General features: G+C 30.3%; 3 protein-coding genes across 8 annotated transcripts; 2 read left to right on the top strand and 1 right to left on the bottom strand.

Moving 5' to 3' along the window:
• Positions 1-44: 44 nt before the first annotated feature.
• Positions 45-4,820, bottom strand: LOC125069404 (enoyl-CoA delta isomerase 3, peroxisomal). 3 transcript variants are annotated; one of them, XM_047678893.1, is made up of 4 exons: positions 4,800-4,820; positions 1,391-1,794; positions 561-650; positions 45-481 (listed from the first exon to the last, which is right to left on the bottom strand). In XM_047678893.1, exons 2-4 carry the CDS (start codon positions 1,757-1,759, stop codon positions 212-214), a joined length of 729 nt encoding a protein of 242 aa, XP_047534849.1. In that variant the 5' UTR covers positions 1,760-1,794; positions 4,800-4,820; the 3' UTR covers positions 45-211. The 3 variants fall into 3 exon arrangements, with proteins under 3 accessions (XP_047534849.1, XP_047534848.1, XP_047534847.1); XM_047678892.1 differs by lacking the exon at positions 4,800-4,820 and adding an exon at positions 3,428-3,481; XM_047678891.1 differs by lacking the exon at positions 4,800-4,820 and adding an exon at positions 3,028-3,217.
• On the top strand, positions 4,593-8,501 carry LOC125069403 (glycerol-3-phosphate phosphatase). 3 transcript variants are annotated; one of them, XM_047678889.1, is made up of 6 exons: positions 4,593-4,618; positions 5,663-5,814; positions 6,123-6,283; positions 6,513-6,650; positions 7,169-7,512; positions 7,594-8,501. In XM_047678889.1, exons 1-6 carry the CDS (start codon positions 4,608-4,610, stop codon positions 7,763-7,765), a joined length of 978 nt encoding a protein of 325 aa, XP_047534845.1. In that variant the 5' UTR covers positions 4,593-4,607; the 3' UTR covers positions 7,766-8,501. The 3 variants fall into 3 exon arrangements, with proteins under 3 accessions (XP_047534845.1, XP_047534846.1, XP_047534844.1); XM_047678890.1 differs by lacking the exon at positions 4,593-4,618 and adding an exon at positions 5,409-5,523; XM_047678888.1 differs by lacking the exon at positions 4,593-4,618 and having other exon boundaries at positions 5,530-5,814.
• Positions 8,502-13,060: 4,559 nt separating this feature from the next.
• On the top strand, positions 13,061-24,677 carry LOC125069578 (tubulin polymerization-promoting protein homolog). 2 transcript variants are annotated; one of them, XM_047679115.1, is made up of 4 exons: positions 13,061-13,195; positions 20,952-21,094; positions 22,032-22,313; positions 24,274-24,677. In XM_047679115.1, the coding sequence occupies exons 2-4, from the start codon at positions 20,960-20,962 to the stop codon at positions 24,463-24,465; spliced, it is 609 nt and encodes a 202-aa protein (XP_047535071.1). In that variant the 5' UTR covers positions 13,061-13,195; positions 20,952-20,959; the 3' UTR covers positions 24,466-24,677. The 2 variants fall into 2 exon arrangements, with proteins under 2 accessions (XP_047535071.1, XP_047535070.1); XM_047679114.1 differs by having other exon boundaries at positions 20,944-21,094.
• Positions 24,678-27,267: the final 2,590 nt, after the last annotated feature.

Here is a 27,267-nt window from a genome sequence, read left to right as displayed (position 1 = left end):
AAATTATAATGATTGCAAGAACATAAACAACGTTTTGGGCTTGAAATAAATGTATTGATATTATTTACATTCATGTACAAAATTTTAAAAAATATATATCTGGTTTATAATATTTTTTAAAGCGTAAACTTTACAGACATTTTGCTTGGATAACGTCGATTAGAGACAAATTCGATTCAAACAAAACATACATAAATAGAATTGTCAAAACTCACAGTTTACTATTAAGATTTGAATACTTTACAATTCTTTGAAGTTCTTGTAACTCAAGAATGTTAGTTTCTAGTAGCTTATCCATGTCGAATTTTCTGATTAATCTTTTAGTAGTAAGTACTGAATCTGATGATAGATTTGAAATTTCAGTAATTTTATCCCAAGCCTTCACTTGTAATTCATCGTTCTTATGAAGATAATTGATTAATCCACAATTCAAAGCTTCTTGAGCTGACATTTTATAATTCATAATTAGCATTTCCATCGCCTAAAAAAAATTTTAATAAAAAAAATATGTTTTCGATGAAGATACAATTATTGCACAGATTGGATTATGTTATAATTACCCTCCTTACACCCATCAACTTCGGAAATGTTACTGTAGAGCAACCCTCAGCTATAATACGTAACTTCGTAAATGGAGTATAAAAATATGCCTGCAATCATAATTTATATTAACAATATTTAAGAAAAATAACAGTACTGATTGCTTTTGCGTAACATAAGTATAACATATATAGTTTTTGAGTTAAATAAGTATTTTATTTACTTCTCCATAACAGCGTCACCTGCTAGATTCAATCCACATGATCAAGCGACTATCTCATATACAATCAAAACGCAATCAGCATCATTAGATATTCTGCCGCCAAGCAGCAAGACTTGGTATTGTTGTGTTCCGGTTTGAAGGGTGAGTGAGCCAGTGTAACTACAGGCACAAGGGACATAACATTTTAATTCTCAAGATTGGTGAAAGAAAGGGATGGTTAATATTTCTAATAGCATCAATGTCTATGGGCGGTGGTGACCACTTAAGATCAGATGGCCCATATACCGGTCCGCCTACCTATTACAAAAAAAGGAAATCAGTCAGTTACACAAACACATATCAAATTTTTATACATATAAAGATATACAATTGTTTATTTAAATTCTACGTACAATTGTTTTTTTAAATCTCTTAATTAATAGGTACTTATTCCACAAAATAACATCTAAACCAAAACTCATGAATATTCTCGTGTCAATTTATACACGTCACTAAAATAATTATATTAATATATATTCGGAAGTGCTAAAGTCTGTTGGTTCCGGTGGAAAATCCAGTTAGGCAAATCACAATGAAACAACAATGTCCTAAACAATAATGTCGTAGTTTTGGTTTTTCTCAACTTACATTTTCAGAAGCGAAAACAAAATCGCATAATGGAAGAGTCGTCGCAGCTATTCCTATTGCAGGACCATTTACAATAGCAATCAATATCTTAGGAAATCTTATAAAAGCATTTATGAATTCTCGAAGGTTTCTTGATAAATCGGTAACAGGGACATCATTGCTTGCATTAAAGTCATTACCACTGCTATAAAAATCACCAGTTCCTGTCAATACAACTATTAAAATTTCATCATCAGTCGCTGCATCATTTAGTATTTTAGTTACTCGAATGTATATTTCATTATTGATGGCGTTTTTCTTCCGAGGCCTGTTTAATGTAATAATTTTGATGTTTCCTTTAGTTTCTTCGATGACACATTTTTGTTCCATATTTTTATATTTTGTTGCCTTGAATGAAAAATACTCTAAAAACAAAAAATATATTTAAGGCAATTCTTGTCGGATTAATTAAAGTACATAATTAAGACATAACAATTTAAAGACGACTAATTAATATTGTAATTTAATTTTTTTTATTAGCCAAAAAAGATTCGAACAAAAGCAAGTCCTTAGTTAAATTATTTCTAAATGTTGAATAAATTTTATTCGGTAAATTGCGATTCCCATTTTGCCGTATCCTTGCCAATACTGTACTATTGTAAAAACCGTAGTACCTATAAGAGGATGTTTTACTCAGTGTTCCTTATTTCTATAATGTGAATTGTTAGGACCATTTTTTGCGTGAGCTTGAAAAAATGCGAATGTCCTGAGTTATGTCATGAACGACTGATACATGCGCAAACTTTTCAAAAACAATAGCACAGGGAGTCCTGCCGGAATCCGAGGGTATTTATCGTACCAAAAAAACGGTTAATAATTACGGTTTTAAAAGCTTTAAAAATGGCTAATAAGCTTAACCAGCTAGAACGTAGGATTCCATTTATTACTTTACATATGTAAAGGTACTAGGTATACCAAAAAATTTAATAAGAACGTTAAAATTCAGTTCAGCGCTAGATTTCAGTCAACATATTATATATAGATACATTAACTAATTAGCATAGCGCAAGTTCAAATGCATATGCAAATAAACATAATCCTGTCTAATACTCCTTAGCTCTAAGTTTGGTACGTGTTACAGTATGTCTCATCCGTACACCGGGCTGAAGTTTTCGTTTATTTTTATTGTTATGAATGATTGATATTGTTATTGTGATATAAGTAAATGTAAGTGAAGTAAACTCTGTTTTGAAAATAAGCTAATAATATAAACATTAAATAGTGACAAAAGTCCGTTTCTTCAAAAATATTTTAGACCACCAAAACAAAAATATATTTTTTAATGATTACAACATAGTCCGGCACCAAGTTTGCAACGGCAAAACTATAATTTTCTATGTTCTTTAAGCAATGTAAAGATAAATTCACCGTAAACGTTTCCGATCCTAGACTAGACGGATAGAATCTCCGCTGAGGTTCAATGATAAGAAAAATTTAGAAAAAACTGCTGACCTTGAATATTTCTTAAAAAAATTTAGTAGTTCTCATACCGGTAGATATATATTATACTGACTTATCGAGGATCATTATTTTTATAGATAAAGAACCTACATATGTATCACTTTTAAAAAATATATAGGTATAATATATCAACATACCTTACCAACCTTTGCACATTTTGATCGTTTATGTATAACACAGATAGTTCTATTTATCTTACAGATAGGAAATTTAAAATGAAAAAAAAATTGAAAATAGTACTAAGAAACTACAACTAAAAGATTATTTTGTCTATAATTTTAAGGTTAAGTAAATAATTACAGCGAAATGATTTATATTATAAGATTAAAAAAAAGTTGATGTGTTTGCTGTATTGTTGTTCTTTGAATAGCAAAGAATATAAAATCACTACGTTGAAATATTTATATCAAAGAAAAAGAGTGAAACGTTTTTATTAAATAATGAAGATTTTAAAAGTTGCTTTATAGTATGAAATCATTTTTCATTGCAACTTTTCAGGTTTAATGTAACATGTATATTTATTAGTAAACAACTCACCTCTCAATACTATTCACAAATCACAACACAGCTGCAAGTTAAAACTAAATGTAGATAAGAAAATGTTGTTCGTAATTGAATGAATTGAATGAATCGAAGAAATCAGTTCTCGATTTTTCGACCTAGATGGAAATGATTCGGTCGTTCAACTCGTTTATATCATGATCGAGATGTGAGCCAATGTCGCCGAGTGAGCGAGACAGATTAAAACAGAGACTTCAAGTAGCCGCCAGCTTCAGCCAGAGACGAATGTTTGTGTATTAGGATGACAAAAACGTGCATATTAGGATCACAAAAACTTATTATTATCCAATATTTGGCATTTCTGTTCTAGATTACAACCTGGTTCTAATAAAATCATTTCTATAAGTAACGTCAGTTACAGTATGTGAGGCCTCTGTTACCAATTTAATACATCTTTTCACAGATTGTGTGACAGAGAAAGTCACCGTAAAGATATAATAAATTACACTATTATATTAACACTAATGTTACTTATTGGTCCAGATTACCTACTAGGTAAGACTATGATCACGGTCAAAACCGAAGCCAATGTTGTTGAATAACTAAAAGTAATACACACAAGAAAAATGCCATAGGTGCGTCTTATCATGATTTGTTATATTTTGCGATAGTAATAACTACCATTAACCTGTTTAAGCCTATTTTTACATCATAAAATAGAAGGCGATATAATTAGAAAGGCGAAAAAATTTAAATACGAATGAAAGAGCATGACAATTTAAAACATTTACAAAATTGTATTTTTTTTAATAAAAATATTTTGCTACTTATATATGTATAATTATCGCATTAGGTAATTTGTGAAATCGTGTGACGTGAACTGAGGCCTAATAGTCAGGTACGATTATTCTGTTTAAACCAAAAGTACTGAAGATGTCATCTAGTTTTAAGCATTTGTTTTTTCAAGTTATGTTGTTCATTGATCTTAATTCACACCATTTTGTCAAAGCGTCCGACGAAACCTCAATCTCAATGTCTTAATCAAGTTAACCTTACATAAATGACAGTGCTTTCATGGCAGTTATGCCTGGGTGCCCTATGTGTAAATGGCTTATGATTTTACCGTTTATTGATAAACCAACACGTTTCCTGTTGTAATAATTTTTTTTTATATATAGTCGATTAGTTCGTAGAGATCTGCACGTAATCCGTCTAGATGTGCGAAAGGTTCGTAATAGTTTATTAAACCAATTATTTTTTTCCTAATTTATTCGTAATTCTTTCGAGTTAATTAGTTGTAAAGCTATGGTGATTGCGTGATTTACTCTTTCGTTGATCGTATTCTATTTCGGTCAATTATAAAGTACTCAAAGTATTCCCTTAAGAAGTTACATTTCTTAAAACTTACTTTTACACCAGCCTGTTTTTGTTGATCAAACGCTGTGCAGAGTGGGTGTAATCGATCATCTGAATGATTTCCTTTTAATGTCTCTAAGAAGGTCGTTGAGTTTATTTTGATAAATTGACGACGCCGTTGATATGCCGAAAGGCAATCTGTTATACTAAAAGTAGCCTCTGTGGGTTAATGTCATCAAGTATTTCTTTGAATCTGCAGTTATTTCAAATTATAAGTTTGGGTCTTTCGAACAATTTTTGAGTCGAGTACGTCGTTTACTTTTTGGCGTAAATGTTCAACTATAGGTATTAGAAGTAAATGTTTTGTCAGAACAAGATTTAGTGTAGTAATGTAACTTTTTTTAACACACACATACTTAACACGTAAAGGACGTTTTGATCGATATCAAGCGTAGTTGTCACGCACACTGATATAATAAAGTTGGCTTGTTTGTTTTAGTTCTTTTATAGTGCTACCCTCTATGTAGGTATATAAATATAAGCTAGAACGTAAACGTCAGTTATAATTTATTGAACGATTATTGTAAGTTAGAGTAAAAAAGAAAAAACACACATGTGTAAACGGTCACACGTTTTCATCCGAATCCATACGACATAATCCATTGTCCGTCGATCTTGTGTCATTGCATTGACAATTGACATATCGTTTTTGAAGTCTGAAGACTGAAATTGACATTTGACATTAGTTTGACCTTTTCAAGTTTTCAATCGTGAAGGTAGGTTATAATGCTGTTGCACATAATATCTAAATGTATGCCTTTTAAAATAATTATAAAATTCACTGAAATATTGCTTTAAATATATAATGTTTCGGAGGTTTGAAAAATGTGTAAAAAGTAATTTCTATTATATTAGTAGGATATATTGTAGCGGAAAAGCAAATACACCAGTCTTAAAAACCTCGGGGAAAATGTTTAAATCTGCAGTTTTTAATCTTCAAGAAGCAAATACAGATCAAGTACAAGATTTCTTGAACTCTTTTGATACCGTTTTAAGTGATTGCGATGGTAAGTAAAAATGTAAATATAAAAAAACTGATGCCTGTAAATGCAGATTGTTGAATGCAATGCATGTTCCAGATTTTTACATGAAACATATAGGTTTTCTAGCGATCTTTTCCTCCACCGCCGAGTACGAGATGAACAGTAAACACAAATTAAGCACATGAAATTTCAGTTAAGCTTGCCTGTTTTAGAACCCGCAGTTATCTGATAAGATTCAATGGTCATGGTGCCATCCTGACCCATTGAGATACTTACCAAAAAATATTTCTTCATATTTTTTGGTACTAAATTTTAAATTTTATATATTTTAGGTGTTTTATGGATAAATAATAATGCAGTTCCTGGTTCAGCTGAAGCTATGAATTATTTTAGAAAACTGGGCAAAAAAATATTCTATGTAACAAATAATTCTACAAAGACTCGAAGTGAGTTTGCTGTCAAAGCTCAACAATTAGGATTTATTGCAGAACCGGTAAAAATATTACTAAAACAGTAATTTAATAATCTACTAAATTATAATTATATCATTTTTTTATTTAAAATTGCATTGTAATTAATATAATTAAACTATGTATGATTATAAAGTACATACTGAACTGTATATTCTTTTTAAAAGATATGTTGAAGGGATATAAAATCTTTATAAATTAATCTATATTGATTATAAAAATAATTGTTTGTATAAAATTTTGTTTTTTTAGGAAGAAATTCTTTCAACTGCCTACTTAGTTGCTCATTATCTTAAAGGCATTGGATTTCGAAAGAAAGTTTATTTAATAGGTTCAAATGGTATTGGGGATGAACTAAAGGCAGTAGGGATCCGACATACAGGAGTAGGAGTAAGTTACTTATATCAATTAAATTTATAAATATTAATTGTTATTTTTGTATACATTCTAACCTAATCTAACATAACCTAGAAATATTGGGCTAGGTTTTGTTAGTAAGTGCTCTCCCGCAACAATGTTACATTGGTTACTAATTTTAGTGATGAAACATGTTAGAAAAAAAAGCTTGAATCATGATTCAATTAAGAATTTTATTTATTTGACCAATCAGACTAACATTAAGATGGACCCTCCATCTTGTGTTAGTATTTGATATTTCACCTATGTAAGATAAATGCAGATACATTATATAATAGATAGTTTATTATCTTATAAATGTATATGATATGATAAAACTGATTAATTACATATATTTTATTAATTTCAAACATATGTATATATAAATAAGTTCAAGAAGAAAGTGTGATGTTACTTTGACTGTTACAAGACAACTCCATTTTGGCTAGTTTAAAAACAAAAATCAATATTGCTCTCAAAACTTTATATAATATTATTTATTATTTTTTCAGCCAGATAATGTAAAACCAGATTTCAAATCAATGACTACAGCAGAATTAGACCCAGAGGTTGGAGCTGTTGTTGTTGGTTTCGATGAGCATGTTAGTTATCCAAAGTTCATGAAAGCAGCGTCATACTTAGCCAATGAAGAATGTTTATTTGTAGCGACTAACACTGATGAACGGTTTCCTAAATCTAGCACTATTATTATACCTGGAACAGGCACTTTAGTAAGAGCAGTAGAGACATGTTCTGAAAGGAAGGCATTGGTACTTGGAAAACCAAATGATTATGTTCGGAAATTTCTGGAATCCTTTGGATTGGATCCAGCAAGAACCTTAATGATTGGGGACAGGTACATCATTTTTTTAATACATTAAATTTACTTTAAGATTTAGGTATAGGAAAATTATAATTTTATATTGAAATTTTTCAGATGTAATACAGATATTGAATTTGGTATGCGATGTGGTTTTCAAACTCTACTTGTAATGACAGGAGTGACCTCTGAAAAGGATCTAGAAAAAATGCGTAATGAACGAAGACCACCACTGCCTGATGTTGTCCTTCCAAAACTGGGAGATATATTAAATATTACAAGTTCATAGTACAAAAAATAGGTAAATTATAAGGATCAATTGACAGAAAAATGTGATAAAAATAATTTTCAAAATTATATATTTTTGTTCTTTATTTGTAGTCGTAAGTCAATTGTTCTTAGACAATTTTGTAGCAGCGTTATTGTATAGTCTTTCGTGAGATATTAGATCGAAGACTCATGCCTTAGATTAGCTTTCATGTTAATTAATGTAATACAGTGCTATATAATGTATCCTTATTTATAAGGAAAATCTGCTTATAAAGTATATATCTTTGGCCTGTATAAAAAGAGATAATGGTTTTTGATAAAATTTTGCATACTCAATTTATTTATGTATGTTAAATAAAGATGTTGACAACGATATTTGTTCATAAGTATAAAATAAGGCTATGACAACCACAATCTTGTGCATTTTTACAATGTATTTAATGTTATATGCTTTTATATTCTAAGTCTCAAAGAAGTCTTAGATTGTGTTGGTTGGTGTACTAATTATTTAATATAATTAGAAAAATATATTCATGAATTGTTCAAAATGTAATGAAAAATCGTTGTTTTACAACAGATTATAATACAGAATTTTAGAAGTATAAATAGTACATAGGAAGGAATATTGTATTATAAATATGAGAGATTTTATATTTATTTAGTACATTGAAAATTAATATATTCCACTATAAACCATTTTTTTGTTGTAATGCTTTAACATTTATAACCACAATTAAACAGTGTACACTTGTTTATTACTGACTTTTATTATATTATTTTAGTTATTAACATGTTTTTTTTTATTATGCTATAATGTCGAGTTAATAGTGGTAAAGCTTTTTGCAAATATAGAAATGAATAAATAAATTTAAAAAAAGCAGCCGTAATAATAGTCTGGTCTCCTTTTTAAGGTTGATTTAAAACGGTTGGTTTACTTTGCCGCTTATTCATAACAATGTCAAAGACAAACTCAGGGAGATTATTTCAACGAATTACTTGTAAATGAGCTTACTTACCTACTCCAAGAGTAAAGATAAACAAACTGTTGATTTATATATTCCATGCGATTTTTCAACAAAAACAGTTCTTAAGATATCCTTATACAACAATATAAAATAGAATACAACACTATTTGACTTAACGACTTATAATCATTTTGATTTTCCTTCCAAATTTTACCAATTAAACCGCCTTTTTCACAAATCCATAATGAATACTTAGATTTTTTAACTTTTCGACCAATGGTATCACGTCGATTCAATGTTGAAACACTTCTTTAGCCTTCTTGTGATTGGAATAGGCTACACATATCACACACACAGTCACACATTCCCTTTTCATGGAATTTGTTATAATTCACCCGGAGTATTATTGTTGATTGATCTCTAGATTTTTTAATGATACGGTGTTGTTACTTTTTCTGTTGCCAATGGTGTGCTCTAGCTGGGATGGTTTGAGGCACATGTCTAATTATCATATTTGACGACACGGAATACTGACGAAGAAATCAGTAAAATAAAACTCATCTAAAATCAAGGACTTGCCCGGTAAGATTCAGTGTTTAGCTAAGACTAAATAACACTAAATACCACAATTTATACTGTATTGTTTAGTGGACATCGGTCATATGCTTATGCATTTAACCAAGTGCATGCACTATATAATCCCGCCTTTACGCAGCGCTTTCACATGGCAACGGATGGGCGATGGCGGGTATGCAACCACTCGACCTCTTTTATATGTTTTTCTTAAAGAGGTTGAAGTCTTGCGCTAGTTTTCGGAGGTGCTAAAGGCGACGGTTAGGTTAGGTTAGCAGTTTCTGATTTTCTATAATTTTCCACCTTGCCGTTAATCCACCGTGTGTGCCATTTAGTCAGTTTAGCATATACTTAATTTTTAGCAAAATGCAACAAGTTTTAGAACGACCGCTTAAGCGAAGTTACGTTCTTGCGTCGTCCCTGTTTTAGAATGATATGCGATATTATTGCAGAGTCAGGGCTGGACCGTAGGTAAGTGTAGGGGGGCCTGGGCTAACACTACTTAGGGACCCACCTAAGACATATCTAAACGTAGGCTTGAAACCATACGACCTGTTTAATTTAATAAAGTTATGGATTATTTCGCATTATCGTCTATTTTTGACTTTGACTTGACTTAGCTGAGCCCCCTTGAATCCACGAGGCCCTAGACTGACGCCCAAAAAGCCATATGGTGGATCCAGCTCTGAGCAGAGTGCTTCTTTGATCATCTCTTTCTTCTAAAATATAATAAAATACCTTCTAAAAATACTTTATAATCATCAATTCATATTAATTAAATAAATTCGACTATGTATACATATAGGTCAATATTTTGATATATATTTTATATATCGACTTAAATTAAGTAAATCATTTATAACTATTAAATATTTAATTTTCATGTTTCCTAAATTTATGCAACGCGTTCACAACCGTTATACATTGCTAATATAAGATTGGTAGGTATTCGTTTCGGTCCTTCCTCATATCTATGAGTGTCATTCGGCTTTGACCTATATATTAATTTTCTGATAGATAAAACATTTAGTAATCTTAGTAACAACACAAATAATTTTATAATTAAAAATATAAATTTATATTAAAAAAAGGAAATTATTTATGTATTTTGATATTTTCTGGGGTTGAAGTTTGAGTGTTAAATAGATGCAAGCCGTCATAATACGTTAAAGTTACCAACATTTCTGAAACGCATAATTGAAAAAAAGATATATTTGAATTTGAATGGGCATTGTCGGTGATTATCATTGTCACTATAAACATCTTATAGTTCTCTCGTAAGACATGCGCAGGAGGCCTGAAGATTTCATCCTGGTTCCTTTGTCGGTCATCTACGCGAATGAGCCACTCAGATGGACAGACCGTGTAGAATTAAACCATCTCGACAACTAAATAAACAAAAATATGTAATATTGTTAATAAACGTGCTGTAGGGTAGTATCGAATTAGGACAACTATGTCCTGTAATGAAATGGAAAAAAATATGTATAAAGTTTTATATTATATAAATAACTCCAAGGTAACCAGAACAAAGCGATTAGTTACTATCGTACTAGGCGATTGTTTTTGGAAATACAGTTTTTTCGTAAATCCTGACAAACAGTCTTTTTAGGCAATTCCAATTACCAAATAGGTTCATAAATGACAAAGTTTTGAGGTAACAAATTTATATAAACAAAATATATATTTTGATTTTCACAATTTTTTGAAGTCGGTTATAAAAAAGGGTCCAATCCAATCATTCCACCATATATGCTTTTGGGGCTAACTATAAAGTTTTTGAAATTTCTAGTTATAAGCTTAGATCTCTTAATATGTTGTCGATCGAAATAATAAAGAGTATAAGAGGTATGGTTGCCTGACTCATTGATTTTCTTTGTATTTCATTTCTATATTTCTTTCGCTGTAAAATGCAAACTCAGCTAGGCAACAAGCTAGCCGATCATTTCTCTATGGTTTTTCAAATTGACGACAATATACTCTGTGCCTGCCATATATGCATTTAGTAACGTTGCTGAATAATTTTAAAAAACTATCAGTGTTGTTGAAAGCATACATTTAAAATCATTAAAAATAGCATAATTACTAATTATAGATGGTCGGTAGTTATTTTAAAAGTTCAAAGTACGAATTCAGCGACACATCATTAGTTGAAAATAGTTAAGACATAGGCTTGTTATTTATATACAGGATAAATGCATCACCCTTCTATGTCGGCTTATAGTCGGATAACACAGATACAGAGACGTTTAATATTAAGAACGATGTCGATGCTTGGCAAAATAGCTACGTGATGTTCATGTACAAATAAAAACTAGGTCATCTGTTCTCGAGTAGTATTCTGTAGGTCGGGTATATCTCTGCCTGCTTTTGAAGTCGACAAATTTGTAGCGAAAATAGTTTAGATTGAATATTTTTATATTGTTTATGAAACAAATATCTGACATCTAATAAGCACAACTATTTCTTTTATTATGATTAAGTACCGATATTTAATTTATATATTAGGTAATTTTCTACGCATTACATAGTCATTGTTGTATCTATTATATTATATATTATTCTTATATTAATTAGCACCTTGTTTTCTACATGTTACAATTTGCAACCATAACTATAAAAAAACATAGAGGCACAATTTTTTCATCAACATAGGATCTCTAGGAGAATTATTATTAATATATATACAGGAATATCAAAATATCTCGTAGCAATTAACATATACAAATAAATTTAGTTGAAATAAGATCTTATTGAAGGTGACGAAGCAGGCTAACGTAGCAGAACGAGGAGCGAGATAAGGATACCGCTGCTGACCCAATCTGCCAAAGATGCCCGGGTAAAAATGATCTCGCTATACGCACGTTCTCCGGCACCAGTTTTCAGTACCATTAAACCCAAGGCATAGGGCCTGCATATGTGACTGTCGAAGCGATTGAATCCTGCAATTTTAATCTGTTTAAAAAATTGATACCTTTAATACAATATATTACAGACTCATTAACTTTTAATAATTTTGACTGAGAGTTTTTACGTAATTCTTAGAGTACCTAAAATTTTGTATTAAACAAGAGTTTTAGAAAATTTTAATAGCGAATAATAGCTTTTTTTTATTGTTTACAAAGACTCTACTCTCTAAGAGACTACAGATAAGTGTGGTCCAAGAATCTTACAACGTAGTAGAGTCAGAGAGTCGCCTCAGAAAGGTCACTGAATGCAGGCCGGTGAAAATTATTAGAAGAGTAATTTATTCAGTTTTAGTAGTACTTAAATTTATATTGAATATAGACGATACTCTTCGATCCACACTCTAGGATAGATAACCTGCATTTATGAGAGGTAGAGGATGGTGGTATATTTTAGTTTTACCAGTATAGCTAACTATAAATAATAATGGAAAACACGAATATAAACATATATAAATAAACCTTTTATGTTAGTGAAATTTCATGCAATTCACACAAAACATTAAGTAGAAAGTGATTATGATGATGTAAAACGAAATAGGTTTATGTACCTACCTATATTTTATGAGTTTTATAAATGTTTAATAAAAATATGATTATTTAGTAATATCGATTAACTGTATATACCATTTTTACATATAAAAATAAATATTTCTTAAGATTGAGTAGATTAACAATGAAAAGTACAGCGTTAATTTTATATTATAGAATACATGTAGTTACTATCCGGGAAGTGGGAACGTAGGGAGCGAATATGCGCATGCGTAGTGTTGTGGCTCAGCGCTCAATCTGGCGGTTTGACAACACTCCACAAGCTGGAGGCACTCAGCGACCGCGCTAGTTTCAGTTTAGCCGCGAGAGACGCGCGCCGCTACGAGCTGTTGATCTGTGCTAGTGATATCATCTATTACAATTATCACAGAACAGTCCTCACTGCATATTCATGTGAGTCAATACATATTTTTAACATTTTTACAACTAGTTATTAATGTAGCAAACATTTTAAAATATCATTTTTATGTTCTTGCGTTACTCCAGAAATTGTAGACATATATTTAGGTATAACTATTGTTTTAAAGAGGACGAAAAAATAATGTAATATTATTTCAAAACGTACTACTTGAGAATTAAACAAATTTACGCAAACATCCAGAAGAGTTAACTAAATGAATCAAATATATTTCAAAAATTTTTTTGCAATCGAATTAATGTTGTGCCAAAAGGAAATATGTACGATAAACGACTAGGTTTCTTGATCGAATAATAAACATCTTAGATGCATAGTGTATGCTAGTCTTTGTGGCTAAATAAAGGGTAAAAGAGTATGCTAGCGTATGCCCCATGGCGCCCCTATTCATATTGAAATGAGTTTTCGCACAACGAATGAACGCTCGTCATAAAATGTTCCTATGGATTTCAGTGCATTAACTTTATATGTGTTATATTTTCGTCTCTATATCTTATAGATAAAACGATTAATAACAAAATATGTAACAACAAATTTCCTGGCGATAGACGTTATCGATAATAACAATTTCATGCAATTTCGTGATAAGACAACAGTCACAGTGGCTTGGCTGCACTGACCTTCATTAAAAAACAAAACAAAATGTGATAAGAATAAATCCACCTGTACGTGGAATAATACTACGTTATATTATTAAAAATTATCTATACTTATATAAAATCGTTTGACCTGAGTCCTGACTGTCAAATCAATGCACAGCCAAAATTACTGAATATATAAAAATGGAGTCGGTTTTTTTTATATTGTAAGCTAAGAAAGTAATTTTGGAAATTTCAATTTTAATAATAGTGGATGCAGTATGTAAATTCTACAAATTCTACTTGCACGAAATCGGGACGGGCTGTTAGACAAAATTAGAATAGTTCCAAATGGATTTCCTCCGTTACGGTATGTTACAATATACAAAAAAGATACCCCAAGTAAACTAAAGATTATGCTAATATCTAATACTTATAAATATGAATAGTCTATTCACTAAATGCTAAAATTATACTGTCACGATGTAAGAACTATTTTTTTGGGAAACAATAGTTTAAATAAGGTTGATAAGTAGAGACATTCAAATGACTTAAAATAATAATAATTACCGAGGTAATATGTTGACTTTGACGTATGTATATTACGTATACTTAATTTTTAGAAGTGATGTCATAAATAATATCACTATGTGCAATTGTTTCAAAGATTTTTATATTATCGTAATAGTAATTTTAAACTTAAGTTTAATATATTCAGGAACTCATATTAATGACAATATTTTTATTAATAATTAATCAATAGATTAACTTCTTAGTAGTATGTAATATCTTATAATTAACAATAATTACAAAGTGGCGTAGTATTTTAAAACATTTTTTATGGCGTAGTATTATGAATGGATGGCGCTTTAAGGATTTTGATTTGAAGAAAAATAATTGTTATTAGCATGAACTATTAATTTATTATGGGTGTTCTGGAGAAAACTAAGAAAAATATATTAAAAAAAAAACATTTACCGATTATAATTTCCTTACAAAAATTGACCTTAAAGTTTTGAGAATTGTTGATATGATATAAAGTATGATATAGTTTTCGGAACGTATTATACTCGAAGAACTCTTATATTTTAAATATACTTTGTCTAAAAATCTTATTATTAAAACGAATATAAAATAAAGATAAGCGATAGGTATTGTCTACTGTGCCATTTCCATATTTCCAGTACACAATACACCATGAAAACAGACTCGTCCTTGACCTCTTTATAAGTCTCTTCTGTTGTGAAAGTGGTCATAAAACTACAATAAACTAATATACGATAATTACAGCGAGGCCATTAACATCAGTTTCGCACGTCATTTCACTTTCAAGTTTCCCATCAATCTATAGAATTTCTTTTTACAAAACACATAATACGTTAAATGTTATGTACGGTGTCTTTTTCTAGTATAGATAAAAATATACCTCTTAAGATAATAAATACTATAATTTGAAACGATTCAAACAATCTCAACCTTAATAGATTTTATATAAATATTTTGTAGTTTTTAGTATCTATCAATGTGTTCTGATTTTAATATATTGTAAATATATACACGTACTGATTATTTAATGTGTAATGTTATGTATATAATTAATTATTTACATATATTTTAGCGGCTATTTTAAGGTCTTTGTATTTATCGGTAGCTATTAAATTTTTTAACATTATACAAACGTGGCGTCGTGTGTTTACAAACACTCAGTGATTTGTAAAATGCCAAAGGCAAATGGTCAAGGGCCCTCTATTTTGTTATATTGTATATGTATTTACAATAGGTAACTGATTAGAAACTTACTTATTGTATATAATTAAATATACATTTTCAATTCATCGTACATAGAGACACATTTTTGAAGTTTTTTATGTATTGTTATTAGAAATATTATACCACTCTTATTGGATATTTTTTATTTATTTTCATGGGAGCATGTTTAAAGTATAACTTTTTCATTAGCGACCGGCGAAGGTATCAAGCAATTAATTCACTAATTGTTACTTCTTTCACTCTTATTCACGGGGGTTCGATGAGACTACTACAAAAAAGCTCGTTGATTTTTGTACAATTTGCGTTAGTAGCAAATTAGCGTGCGTTTGTAAACAAACAACGCCGTTTTATACAACATGAATAATAATTATACATTATAAAGTCGATATATTATAATGTGTTGTATAACAATGTCTTAAATTACATTTATAACATATCACACTATTATATCAGTGATTTTTTCATGTATGATGAAACTTTATAATTATAGTGTATAATGACGTAATGGCATTGCGTGTGCCATTTTGGTCCGAATAGCTACGTGCGAGTCCTACAAATGCTCTGTTAAATAAAACAATGAATCTTATACACCGTCATAATGTGAATAATTTAAAATAATTTTATAAATAATTAATATAATTTGTTTCGAAAGAAAAAAAAATTTTCCGGTTAAAAACGGTAAAATTGTATGAATACCTCATAACATACCAAATTTCATACATTTTCATAAATCAAAAGCTGTGAACGGTGTGCATTAAAACACTCTGTTATATCAGCATTGCACCCGACAGGGCGGGTCGCTCGAATTATACACAATAAGGAACAGTTTGTAAATCTGTACACATTGTGGAGCACAATGTGTACAGATTTATAAAGAATCCCGGAAGACGTATAAAATGTACATTATTTTATACTTACTCGTATTTGTACTATGATTAGTTAAAGTGTAGTAACACCTTGAGAATAAAACCATCGCCTCGAAGGGGTTCCATATAGATAGAAAAAAAAACCGCAAAGTTTAGCTTTTCTGAAGCTGTGGTATAAATTAAAAAAAATAATTATATTGTATGTAAATAAAAAATTCAATAAATCTATATAGGATTAGGCTCAATATTGTGCTGTTGTAGATGTACTTCACTCTGAAATAAGAGTGCATTTACGAGCGCACTGACGTCACCTAGGGCGTGGGTCAGGTTATGCTATCCTTACTATATGATTTGTGTTATTTCGCCAAAACATTTACATTATTCGTTTCCATACTTAAATAATGCTTCAATTAATTATTTTCCAATTATATAATTATTTTATTAATACTAGCTGGCTTTGCGCGCTTTGGATTCAGTTGCGACAAAAATGCTTCAATACATGTTTATAAATCTTTATTTACTCCCTTAGAAGTAAACTTAGGTGAAAAAAGTACCCTATGTCCTGAGAGTTGTTTCGTAACAAATTTCGTCACAATCGGTTTAGTAGTTTAGCCGAGACAGCGTAACAGAGAGACAGACGGAGTTACTTCCGCATTTATTTCAGTAAAAAGACTAAATATGTAACAAGGGTAACTGTGTAGTGTGTGTGTATAGAGTAAGTACTTCACTTCTTGCCGTTATAAATAAAACATGTATTCTCATTTAGACGCCATCTATTTATATATTATTAATAACTCACAGTATAATAGTCACGCAGTATAATTATAGTCCAAATTCGATACAATATATAATTTAAATATATTATAATATATATTAAATCTTCCGACTAGTGTCCTCAGTGAATCGCTAATATAGCTTAAGGAATTTAAGGATGTGGTGGTTTTTGAAACAGGTTAGCTAGGAGGCAAAGGTACTAAAAAGTCTTTTTGACATTGTATGTAATCATACACTAAAAGTTTTTGTTGAATTTTGTGTGACTTTAACGATCGTTCGCGTAATTTTCGTATTCTGAACGAAAAAAATATCAGTACAAAGAAAAATTAGCTCTATTCTATACTCATTAAAATTTCCATGTATTAAATAAACAAAAACAAAATAATTTAGTAAGACATCGAGATTTAGTACCTTTTTTAATATGCTTGTCAACTGATTTTATTTATTTTTAGTAGCTATTTAACAGTAGTAAGCTTTAGCTGAACTTCTCGCTTTAGTTGAGCCTACTCATTCCTCAAATGCCGGTAACGCACCGACAGGCCCCCAGTGTTGCACATGTTACATACACGTGCAACACTGGGTGGCTGTAGTCACTTTCCGTCTCGTAGATCTTAGAAATAAGCGTAGTTTCGCGTAGAAAACGTCGAGACATGCAAATTAATTAGAACACGTGCATCTTAACCGATGATTTCGGGTTCAAACCCAGGCAGGCACCACTGAAATTTCATGTGCTTAATTTGTGTTTATAATTCATCTCGTGCTCGGCGGTGAAGGAAAACATCGTGAGGAAACCTGCATGTGTCTAATTTCAACGAAATTCTGCCACATGTGTATTCTGCCAACCCGCATTGGAGCAGCGTGGTGGAATATGCTCCAAGCCTTCTCCTCAAAGGGAGAGGAGGCCTTTATCCCAGCATTTACGGGCTGCTAATGCTAATGCCAATGCAAATTAATATAGCATATAGCATACCTATGTTTTCTTAAAATTATTATTTTTGCATGACTTGGTTCAGATAAAGGTTACAGTTTGTTTATTGTATGTTTCAGGCTTCCCTAAAGACTGGGAATAGTCATTACTGCATAAATGTTTTAGCTTAGAAGAATTTAGTCGCTCTCATAATTGATAACGTAAAACAAATAAGGATCAAATTTTATTATTCTAAATGTTATAAACTAGAAAAATTACCATTTAAATATTCAAGACACTTATTTTACAGCCGACTTCTTTGATGTAGAACACTACATAGCTGCAAGGTAATTATTAATTAGTATAATTTCAAGGTATTATTGTATTTTAGTTAAACACAAGAAAATAAACGTGAAGTGTAGCTGAAGTTGCATTAATATTTAACTAGTAAGTAGGTCACGAGGTGATGTGACGCCTCGTCTCGTTCACACCCCTAACGGAAATATTTATATTAAAAACGTAATTAACCATTAGGGGATGGTAAATTGAAAATGTCTAGGGTTACGTAAAAATATTTTTCGTGTTATTGGCATAAGAAAACTAATTTAGTGTGGGTATAGGTAAGGACTTTTATATATATTTATTTATTACAATATAAGGTAGTAGGTACATATTATAGGAAATTTAGTAATACAGAAGTTAGCGAGTTACTTTCAATCTTTATATAATATACAAGAATAATTAATAAAATTGACTGACTGACATAAAGTGAAGTAAAATTTGTTTCGAAATTCGTCATATATGTCAAAGAAAAATCAGTAGTTAGGCTTCCATTTATAAGATGAGTTGACAGTTTTCCAATCGTTTAAAATCTATCCCATAAAAAGGGTTGGATAAACAGGGCATAAAAGTTTAGTAATTTTTTGAAAATCGAAATTTAGAAATCGTTGATAAAATAAACTTTGCTGCAATTTGATTTGTGTGTCTCAAATAGACCGTACGTACCCTATAGGTATATAATATATATTATACTATTTTATTTGTTTATTACCCGTTTCTCTATATTTTTAAACAAAACAATACATTTTTAAATATTTAAACATAGATGTTTCTACTAAAATACTTTCAGATATTTTAAAATATATTTAGCAACAAAATTATCTAAACAGCAGAAAAACATAGTTTTTTTTTTAAATTCTTAACTAAACCTGTTGTGTATCTCTTGCGTAATAGTTAAGAATAATTTTATTTAGTACCTATATTTTCTATAACGTGTTATATACCTACTTCTATATAGTATTTATATGTTAAACCGTTATATTTAATTTTTTTCTATTATACCTGCAGTTTACACTATTACGTGTGGATGCGTGTCATGTACTATTTTGAGATATGTGCGACCTTCACTCTTGGGTCAGATCGTTTAGTCTAGATTTAATAGACCAGAGCACCCACAGCAAGCTTCACGGAGGTGTAATAACAAAATTCTCACTTTGCAAATACACCTTCAATTTTATCAAACAAATTTAGTCCTCAAGGTTAACTACCAAACCGGGAATGATATCATTACATAAAAATGCTTTAACGAATTTCATTGATATCATTTAAATAAAGGAAATTGTTGCGTAGCTACAAGTTGTTAGATATAGTATTCGTAGGTAGCTTGATAAACATACAGTGGAGATTTTAAACCATATTGACTTATCTTTACGTCATCAATCATATCTGAAGGAATAATAAAAGCACTTTGAAATTATCGTTTATAATATTTGATAGGTTGTCATTTAATAGATTTTCTTTATGTCAATATTATATTCGCAATGGAGAAATATAATACTGCTCAAATCATGATGCCCTATCTATTCTGATGGAAGTACAGTTCAGGCTTAGAACCAACGGCTTACCTGCTTTCCGAGGCATGAATTTACGAACATGTTTTGTATTACTAGCAACTAAAATCATTCAATTTTTCATTAGACATGTTTTATAGATTCAAATAAGAGGATAAATCTCAGCTGATATTTACGGATACACGTAGTATAACGTTTATTCGACAAGGTCGGTGATGTAATTGCCGCTTTTAGCGCGAAAATAAGACGCAGTGATTCTAACTTGTCAATAATGCTAACAGCTAAGTTGGTAACGTTTGTTTGATTATTTTTCTATGACATCATGTTGAACTTTGCAACACTGAAGTCGAAGGTAACAAACGCATCAAATGTTTGTTAATATTGACTTCTATAATGTTCTTGAAACATAAATTCCTTGTATATCAAGATATTTTTAATATAAAAACAGCATTCTGGTAATATTAAGTAATTTTGTACTTAGATAATAAACATACAAATAATAAATATATTTTAACCATATAACAAAGCACAAGATGATGTATATAGGTATATATTTTTTCTCTCTCTTATGTAGTAACAGCCTGAAAATGTCCCGTTGCTGGGCTAAGGAGTTTTCTTTACAGGGAAAGGCTTTTAGAGCATATCCCAACACGTTGTTCCAATGCCGATTGGTGGACATATTTAAATGTGGCTCACATCCGCCACCTGCAGCGTTCCTCACAATGTTTTTTTTTCATCTAAAATTCGCGGGATCTAATGAATGGGCCAGTACGGATCTTAAAATAAAAACTTAATTAAAAAATAAAAGCTATACAAGTATTAAAATATTATCTTTTTATAACGAGTTATGTTAAACAATGTATTTTCGTATTGCACTTAGCAATTCACTTATTCATATAGAAACTAGATAAGACTTTATAAGTAGTATCTAACATGTAATGAAGTTGTTTAAACGCTGTGTATACATTAAAAATATTTTAGTTTTCCAGCGGCAATAATGTCTGAAGATCACGCGCAAGCCGTGGAGCAGGTGGCAGAGGATGTGAAGGACATCAAGCTCGAAAACGGGACGGCTCCAGGGGCAGCCAACGGAACACCGAACAAGAACGATGACAGTGTCATACCGTTTAAGGTAATTTATATTATTATTACCCTTGTCAATGAAAGCAAATATAACCAAAACCGACGTGTAATAGAATAGCTCACGCCTCACAAACCACAAAGATAATATGCCAATGATAAATTAATCGCTTCTAAGAGTATTTATATAGAGAGAGAACAATGATTTGTTTTATAAAACAAATGTAATATTAACGTATTTGCGTTTGTCCTGACGTAGAGCTTTGTGCAAGCTGATTAGCACCCACTCATCAAATATTCTGCAGCCAACCAATATCTATAGACGATGGTGACCATTTACCATCAGGTAGCCGACCTATCTATTACATAAATAAATATATACAGTCATATTTTATTGTAGATAAAATACATATATATATTATTCCAACTTCATGAGTGGGTATTGCGTTTCTCTGTGTATGGAAAGAGATTAACCGTTGTTGAAGTTGGAATTCTATATAGAAGTATTTTAGCTATAATAAAATTAACACAACTTATAGAAGTCCAATTCATATTAATTTTTGTATCCTCCTTTTTTTTGTGTACAAGATAATAATCATAAAATAATCACATCTTGTAATTTACATTGTCATTATTCCTGACTAAGTTACTTCTGTCCATTATATTGTGGACTATAAAGAACGTAGTCTCGTTTATACAACAGTAACAAATCAAGTTGCATATCTAACACGAGTCGTGACTGGTGCATACAGCTCGCCCTCGGTTATTATCGGATACTTTGTAGTTACGTGTTGGGAAAGGTAAATATTCACATCAGCAGCTCAGAAATGTGAAATATATGAAAGCCGATGAATGCAACGCCAAAGATTTCAAACCACACGAAGTTTACGAATACATTTAGCATATTTAAAAATATTAAGAATATTCTTTTTGAATTCATTATTATAGTCATTTAAATTTGTAAAAAATATTTATTTTTTTATTTTTAGGATGCTTTTAAAATGTTCTCAAAATTTGGAGACCCGAAATCAGATGGCAGACAAATAACGCTGTCTCAAAGCGACAAATGGATGAAGCAAGCTAAAGTGATCGACGGGAAAAAAATTACTACAACGGACACTGCCATACATTTTAAGAAACTGAAGTCGGTGAAACTTGGTCTTGAAGATTACCAGAAATTCTTAGAGGATTTGGCAAAGAGCAAGAAAATTGAACTGGAAGAAATTAAAAAAAAATTAACAACCTGTGGGCAACCAGGAGTATCAACACACGTTAGTATTTCTTATGTTAAAAAACCTAATTTACATAACATTAAAACTATTTTTTACTTTGTGGTAGTGCTTAGTAAGCTCGTCTGGGTATCACCTACCAGATACTACCCACGCATAATATATTCTACCGCCAAATTAGTATTGTTGTGTTCCGGTTTAAAGGGTTAGTGAGTGAGTGTAACTACAGGCACAAGGGACATGACATCTTAGTTCTCAAGGTTGACGCCGCTTTTGTAATATAACGTATGATTAATATTTCGTATAGTTGACTACCAGTCAATTGATATATGCTTAACAAAATTACATTAAAAAAATCCAGATAATAGATGAGTGTATATATTTTATAGATGAGTGATTGTATAGCCTATTCCAATGGAAGTAGGAAAAAAGATAAACAAACCTTAGACTTACGTATTTCATTCGATTTGCTAATAACTCAGCTGTATTGTATACTAAGAGTTTATTATTAATATAATCTTCATTTATATACTTATTTCCACTTTAATTTTACTTCCAAAATTCCGATTACAGTTTCGTCGAAGTTCGAAACGCCATTTTTTCGCAAATCTTGAATATCATAGATTAATCAAGCTCTCGACCAATGATATTGCGTCAATTTGCTGTCAAATGTTGTTTATTTGGCTTTTTCTCCTTTAATGGTTAGAATAGAGTTTAGGCTATTTTCAGTAGAAGATACATACATTCCGAATCAGTGGTCGTATAGTTTAATTATTTTAACATTTAATTTCATTTTATTTATTTGTAAAATGCTTATTGAACAAAGTAGTACATATTTATAATGTCGTCGCTACAATAGGTGTTAACTTTCGTAACGTTAATTTGACAGAAACTACAGTTTATTTCAAACATATATAACTGCATAATACAACAGTTTACGTCATTGGTCGACTAGGTAACTACGGGCATAGTCATGATGTTTGCTTAAGATATTAATCTATTTGACTTCAAAATACGATTGATATAATTAATATTATTTTCGTCAACATGCTATTTTCTCTAGTGTATTGAACTACGTTGGTTAATGCATTATATAACAAGTTCCTCCTGGCTATTTCTAATGAAACGATTCCCTACAGGCTATTTCTTTTATTTAGCCGGTTCTTCTAAGCTCAGGGTATTTTCTTCTCCGAACCATTGGTAGTGTGTAATTTGGCAATCTATAAGTAAGTGTAACGCCTTTATATTGATTAAAGGAATTTGATTTGATTTGAAACTACATACAAGTTTAGAGGTGATAGTTTTATTATGCAAAAAGTAACTTAGACACGTTTAAAGCAATGAGTGATTAGGGACAAGTTGTTTTTGAGACGAGCTAATTTTTATAAAGTAAACATAGGTTTATTAAAAATTAACTTTTAATGAAAAAAAAAAACAATTGCAAGAATTAGTCATCAATGCGGTCACCTCATATTATGTTTCTATTGATATTAATGTTGTAACTTGTAACACATATTGTATAAAAGTAGTCATGGGAATTTATATTTGTTGAGCTATTGGTATGATATAAAGTACTTAATATTATACACATACATTCATCATTACTTATGGAAATGTTCGAGGCATACGTACCTATAGAACTCTTACTGATGTATATATATGTAATATTTTCAAACAATATTCGAAATGTATACACTTATACATATATTTATACATTATTTTATATATTAATAACGTTGACACTGAAAGCGGTCGTAAAATACCTAACTGTCGGATATCCGTCGTTTTGTGGATATATTAAATATTTGTTTAAAAATTCTAATTATTATTAAAATGTTCTTTATTATTAAATTTATTCCTAACAAATATAAGCTCTTTCGTTTTTAGCTTTAACCATTTTCCGTCTTCACTTTAATTTCATTTAAGATTAATAACCCAAAAACATTGCATTATTCTAATAAAACTACTTGTCGTAATATATGTATTTTATTATTATTTATAGCTGACAAAGTCTGCAGCTGCAGCAGCGGCCGTTGATAGATTGACAGACACGACCAAATACACCGGCTCGCACAAACAACGATTTGACGAAGCAGGCAAAGGAAAAGGCATAGCCGGCAGGAAGGAGCTCGTCGACAATTCCGGCTATGTTACCGGCTACCAACACAAGGATAGTTACAATAAGTCTCATTAGCTTGATAAATCTTATCCTCATAATCCCGTTCATTTATGTACGTAGGTTGGTAATGATTTCGTATGTAAGGAACTTTTATGTGAATCTTTAAATGACTATAGGCCCTAATATTTAATTGATAAATGTTATTATGACAAAAAGGAGATAATGTAAGAAGTATAATTACGGCCGGACATAGAAACATATTATACGTCAGGAGATGAAGAAAACGTTACGTGCCTTTTATTTTTTGTATAGTTATACTTATATTGTTTTGATACTGTTTTCGATGCACTGCATGTTTCCTATTTCTGCTATAACATTCCTTATGACGAAAATATTTCAATATTTAATTAGAATCTAAGATACTACTGTTTTTGTCTCTTAAATGTCTAGTCGTGAGTAGTTTAGATTTTTCATTTAAACAAATTTAATATCAAAAGTGTTCTACAAAATCAGCTATTTTTATCAGCTAGAAGATTTTGGGTTACATGTATTATTCATTTTTTGTATGAACGTCATAACATTAATAATTCAAACAATCTTAAAGTATAACACGATAAGTATCTCAAATCTTAGTGCAATGTAAGACTAATTGTGGTCCAGCTATACGTAACGATCGACGACGTTAGACAACCGTGGTTGAAATTTTACTCCATTCTTTTTGGTAAACAATATTAAACCAAAAATAAAAAAGGTAAAATATTTGGTAAAGCATAGAGCAAAATACCTAATATAAGTCACGCTTATGATATTTCGTGACTATCTGTATCTACCCTTTTATTGTCTACGCGAAAGCGTTTAAGGATTGTTTAATACGGCGCTATAACGTTACCCGTAAAAAAATAAAAATTATACTTTCAAAAAATTTTAAGAATTACGACACTGCTCACCGTTGCAAAATCACACGAAAATAATAGTGTTGCTATTTGTGCGGGTCATATGGTAATCGAAAACAGCCGTAATGTCAAACGAGTAAATGATTAAACATTACCCGAAGCAACATTAGAGCGATTTTATCAAGTCTGGATTTATGAGACGTAAACGACATTAAAAGTTTACGGCGAAATATACACAATCCACAATTTATTTAAACGGAATCGGAAGGATATTCGTAATAAATTGAAACTTATTTGAAATTTATTACAATTATCTTCACAGAAACCAATGAAACAAATAATGAAATTGAAAGTACAAGTAAAACGCTCAGTTTATATAAGCCATAATTTATTGATCTGTAAGTGAAAACAAGTGAAATTTATTAAGGTACTTTCATCGTCTTAAATCTAATTATACGTAAAGCTACAACAATTTCAAAAACATTTATTATAATAAAAACAAAAGTGAATTTAATTACGATTGAATGTCATGAGATATTTTTGTAAGACGAATGATTCGTCAGTATATTATAAGTATCTGTAGGTACCCAAATAATGTACAATAAAACCTTTGAAAATATTGTATTATTTTAAACACATTTTCATCAAATATTTATTTAATAAATAAAGATTATTCCCATAATAACAAGTAATTTATTCATGTTGACCTGGATTTGAAAACTAGCAGTTAATTATTATAACAAAATTTTATTTAACTTCACGTCACACACACGTACGTGAGTCAAATGTGCAACAGAATTTTACATGAGGTCTACTTAACTAGTGAGAGCCATTAAAATTTCATACACCTTTTGTCGATCAAACCTTATTGCGAACTTTTCTTACTTTTTTTCTTTAAATACGAGAAAGAGAAGAGTAAAATGGGTTCAAGAGATCAAAATGAGTTTCACGAAAGAGAAGGGAGTCGTTATAAGTTATTTAAATTGTCAATAATTAAAAAAAAAACATAGAGTTCACAGGCTACTTAGGTAAAATTAAAGTAACAAATTTTATTTTCGATCGTATAATATGATATTGCCAGCTTGTAAATATCTCACTGCTGGATAAGGGTCCTCTTCTCTCAAGTTTCTGTGGCTTATCCCTGCAGGTTCTTTAAAATCATATTGGTTGGATAAATATATGACAAAACTTAATTGGACCCATACAGGTATCCTCTCGGTGTTTCCTTCACCCTCGGTGCGGATATAAAATATAAATAAGCACATGGAAATTCAACTATGCTTCCTGGACTATCTTCGGTAAAAATAAGATTAATTGCCATTATTTAAAAATACATATAATACAAATCTAAATTTATAATCTGTAGTCAAATATATCAATTAAGCCTTTGTTGTTGTAAACTTGACTTAGTTTTAAACAAAACAAATTCACATATTTTCTGGAAAAAGTTAAAAGCGATCGTTTTAGTTGCAACCAAGTGATATCTAAAATAAACATTTTAATTCCGACGAGATAACTTTAATTCAATATTAGTTGAAATAACAATTAATTTTAAATATATTACTTTAAAACATGATATCCATTACAATTGTTTTTTTTTTCAATTCAATCTAACTAGGATCAATAGGATATATTATCTGTTCAATACGGACCTTCAGCTGATTTACATAGTATTGAAGAAGGCGGCAATTTTAGTCTATCTCTTTAGATTGTTTATAAACACTCGGTTACCTGTAAGTGTTTATCTATATACATTTTTGCAATTAAAACAAAGTAAGAATAAAAATATTTTTTATGACACGTAACTATTGATCTGCAATTGACATGAGTCAGTTCCACCTGTGAAGATTGTTGAATGGCGACGCATGTTCGACTCGTGTTTTACAGGAAGACCAATACATGTATTGAATAATTATAGAAAGTTAACATAAAAGTAAAACGAAATAAAAAGTAATTTATAATAAATGAGAATTAACTACAAACC

The sequence above is a fragment of the Vanessa atalanta genome, chromosome 15 (genome assembly GCF_905147765.1).
Source record: "Vanessa atalanta chromosome 15, ilVanAtal1.2, whole genome shotgun sequence".
Taxonomy (NCBI): Eukaryota; Metazoa; Arthropoda; class Insecta; order Lepidoptera; family Nymphalidae; genus Vanessa; species Vanessa atalanta.
Note: the sequence above shows the minus strand (reverse complement) of the source record. Positions and strands in the feature narration are given on the sequence as shown.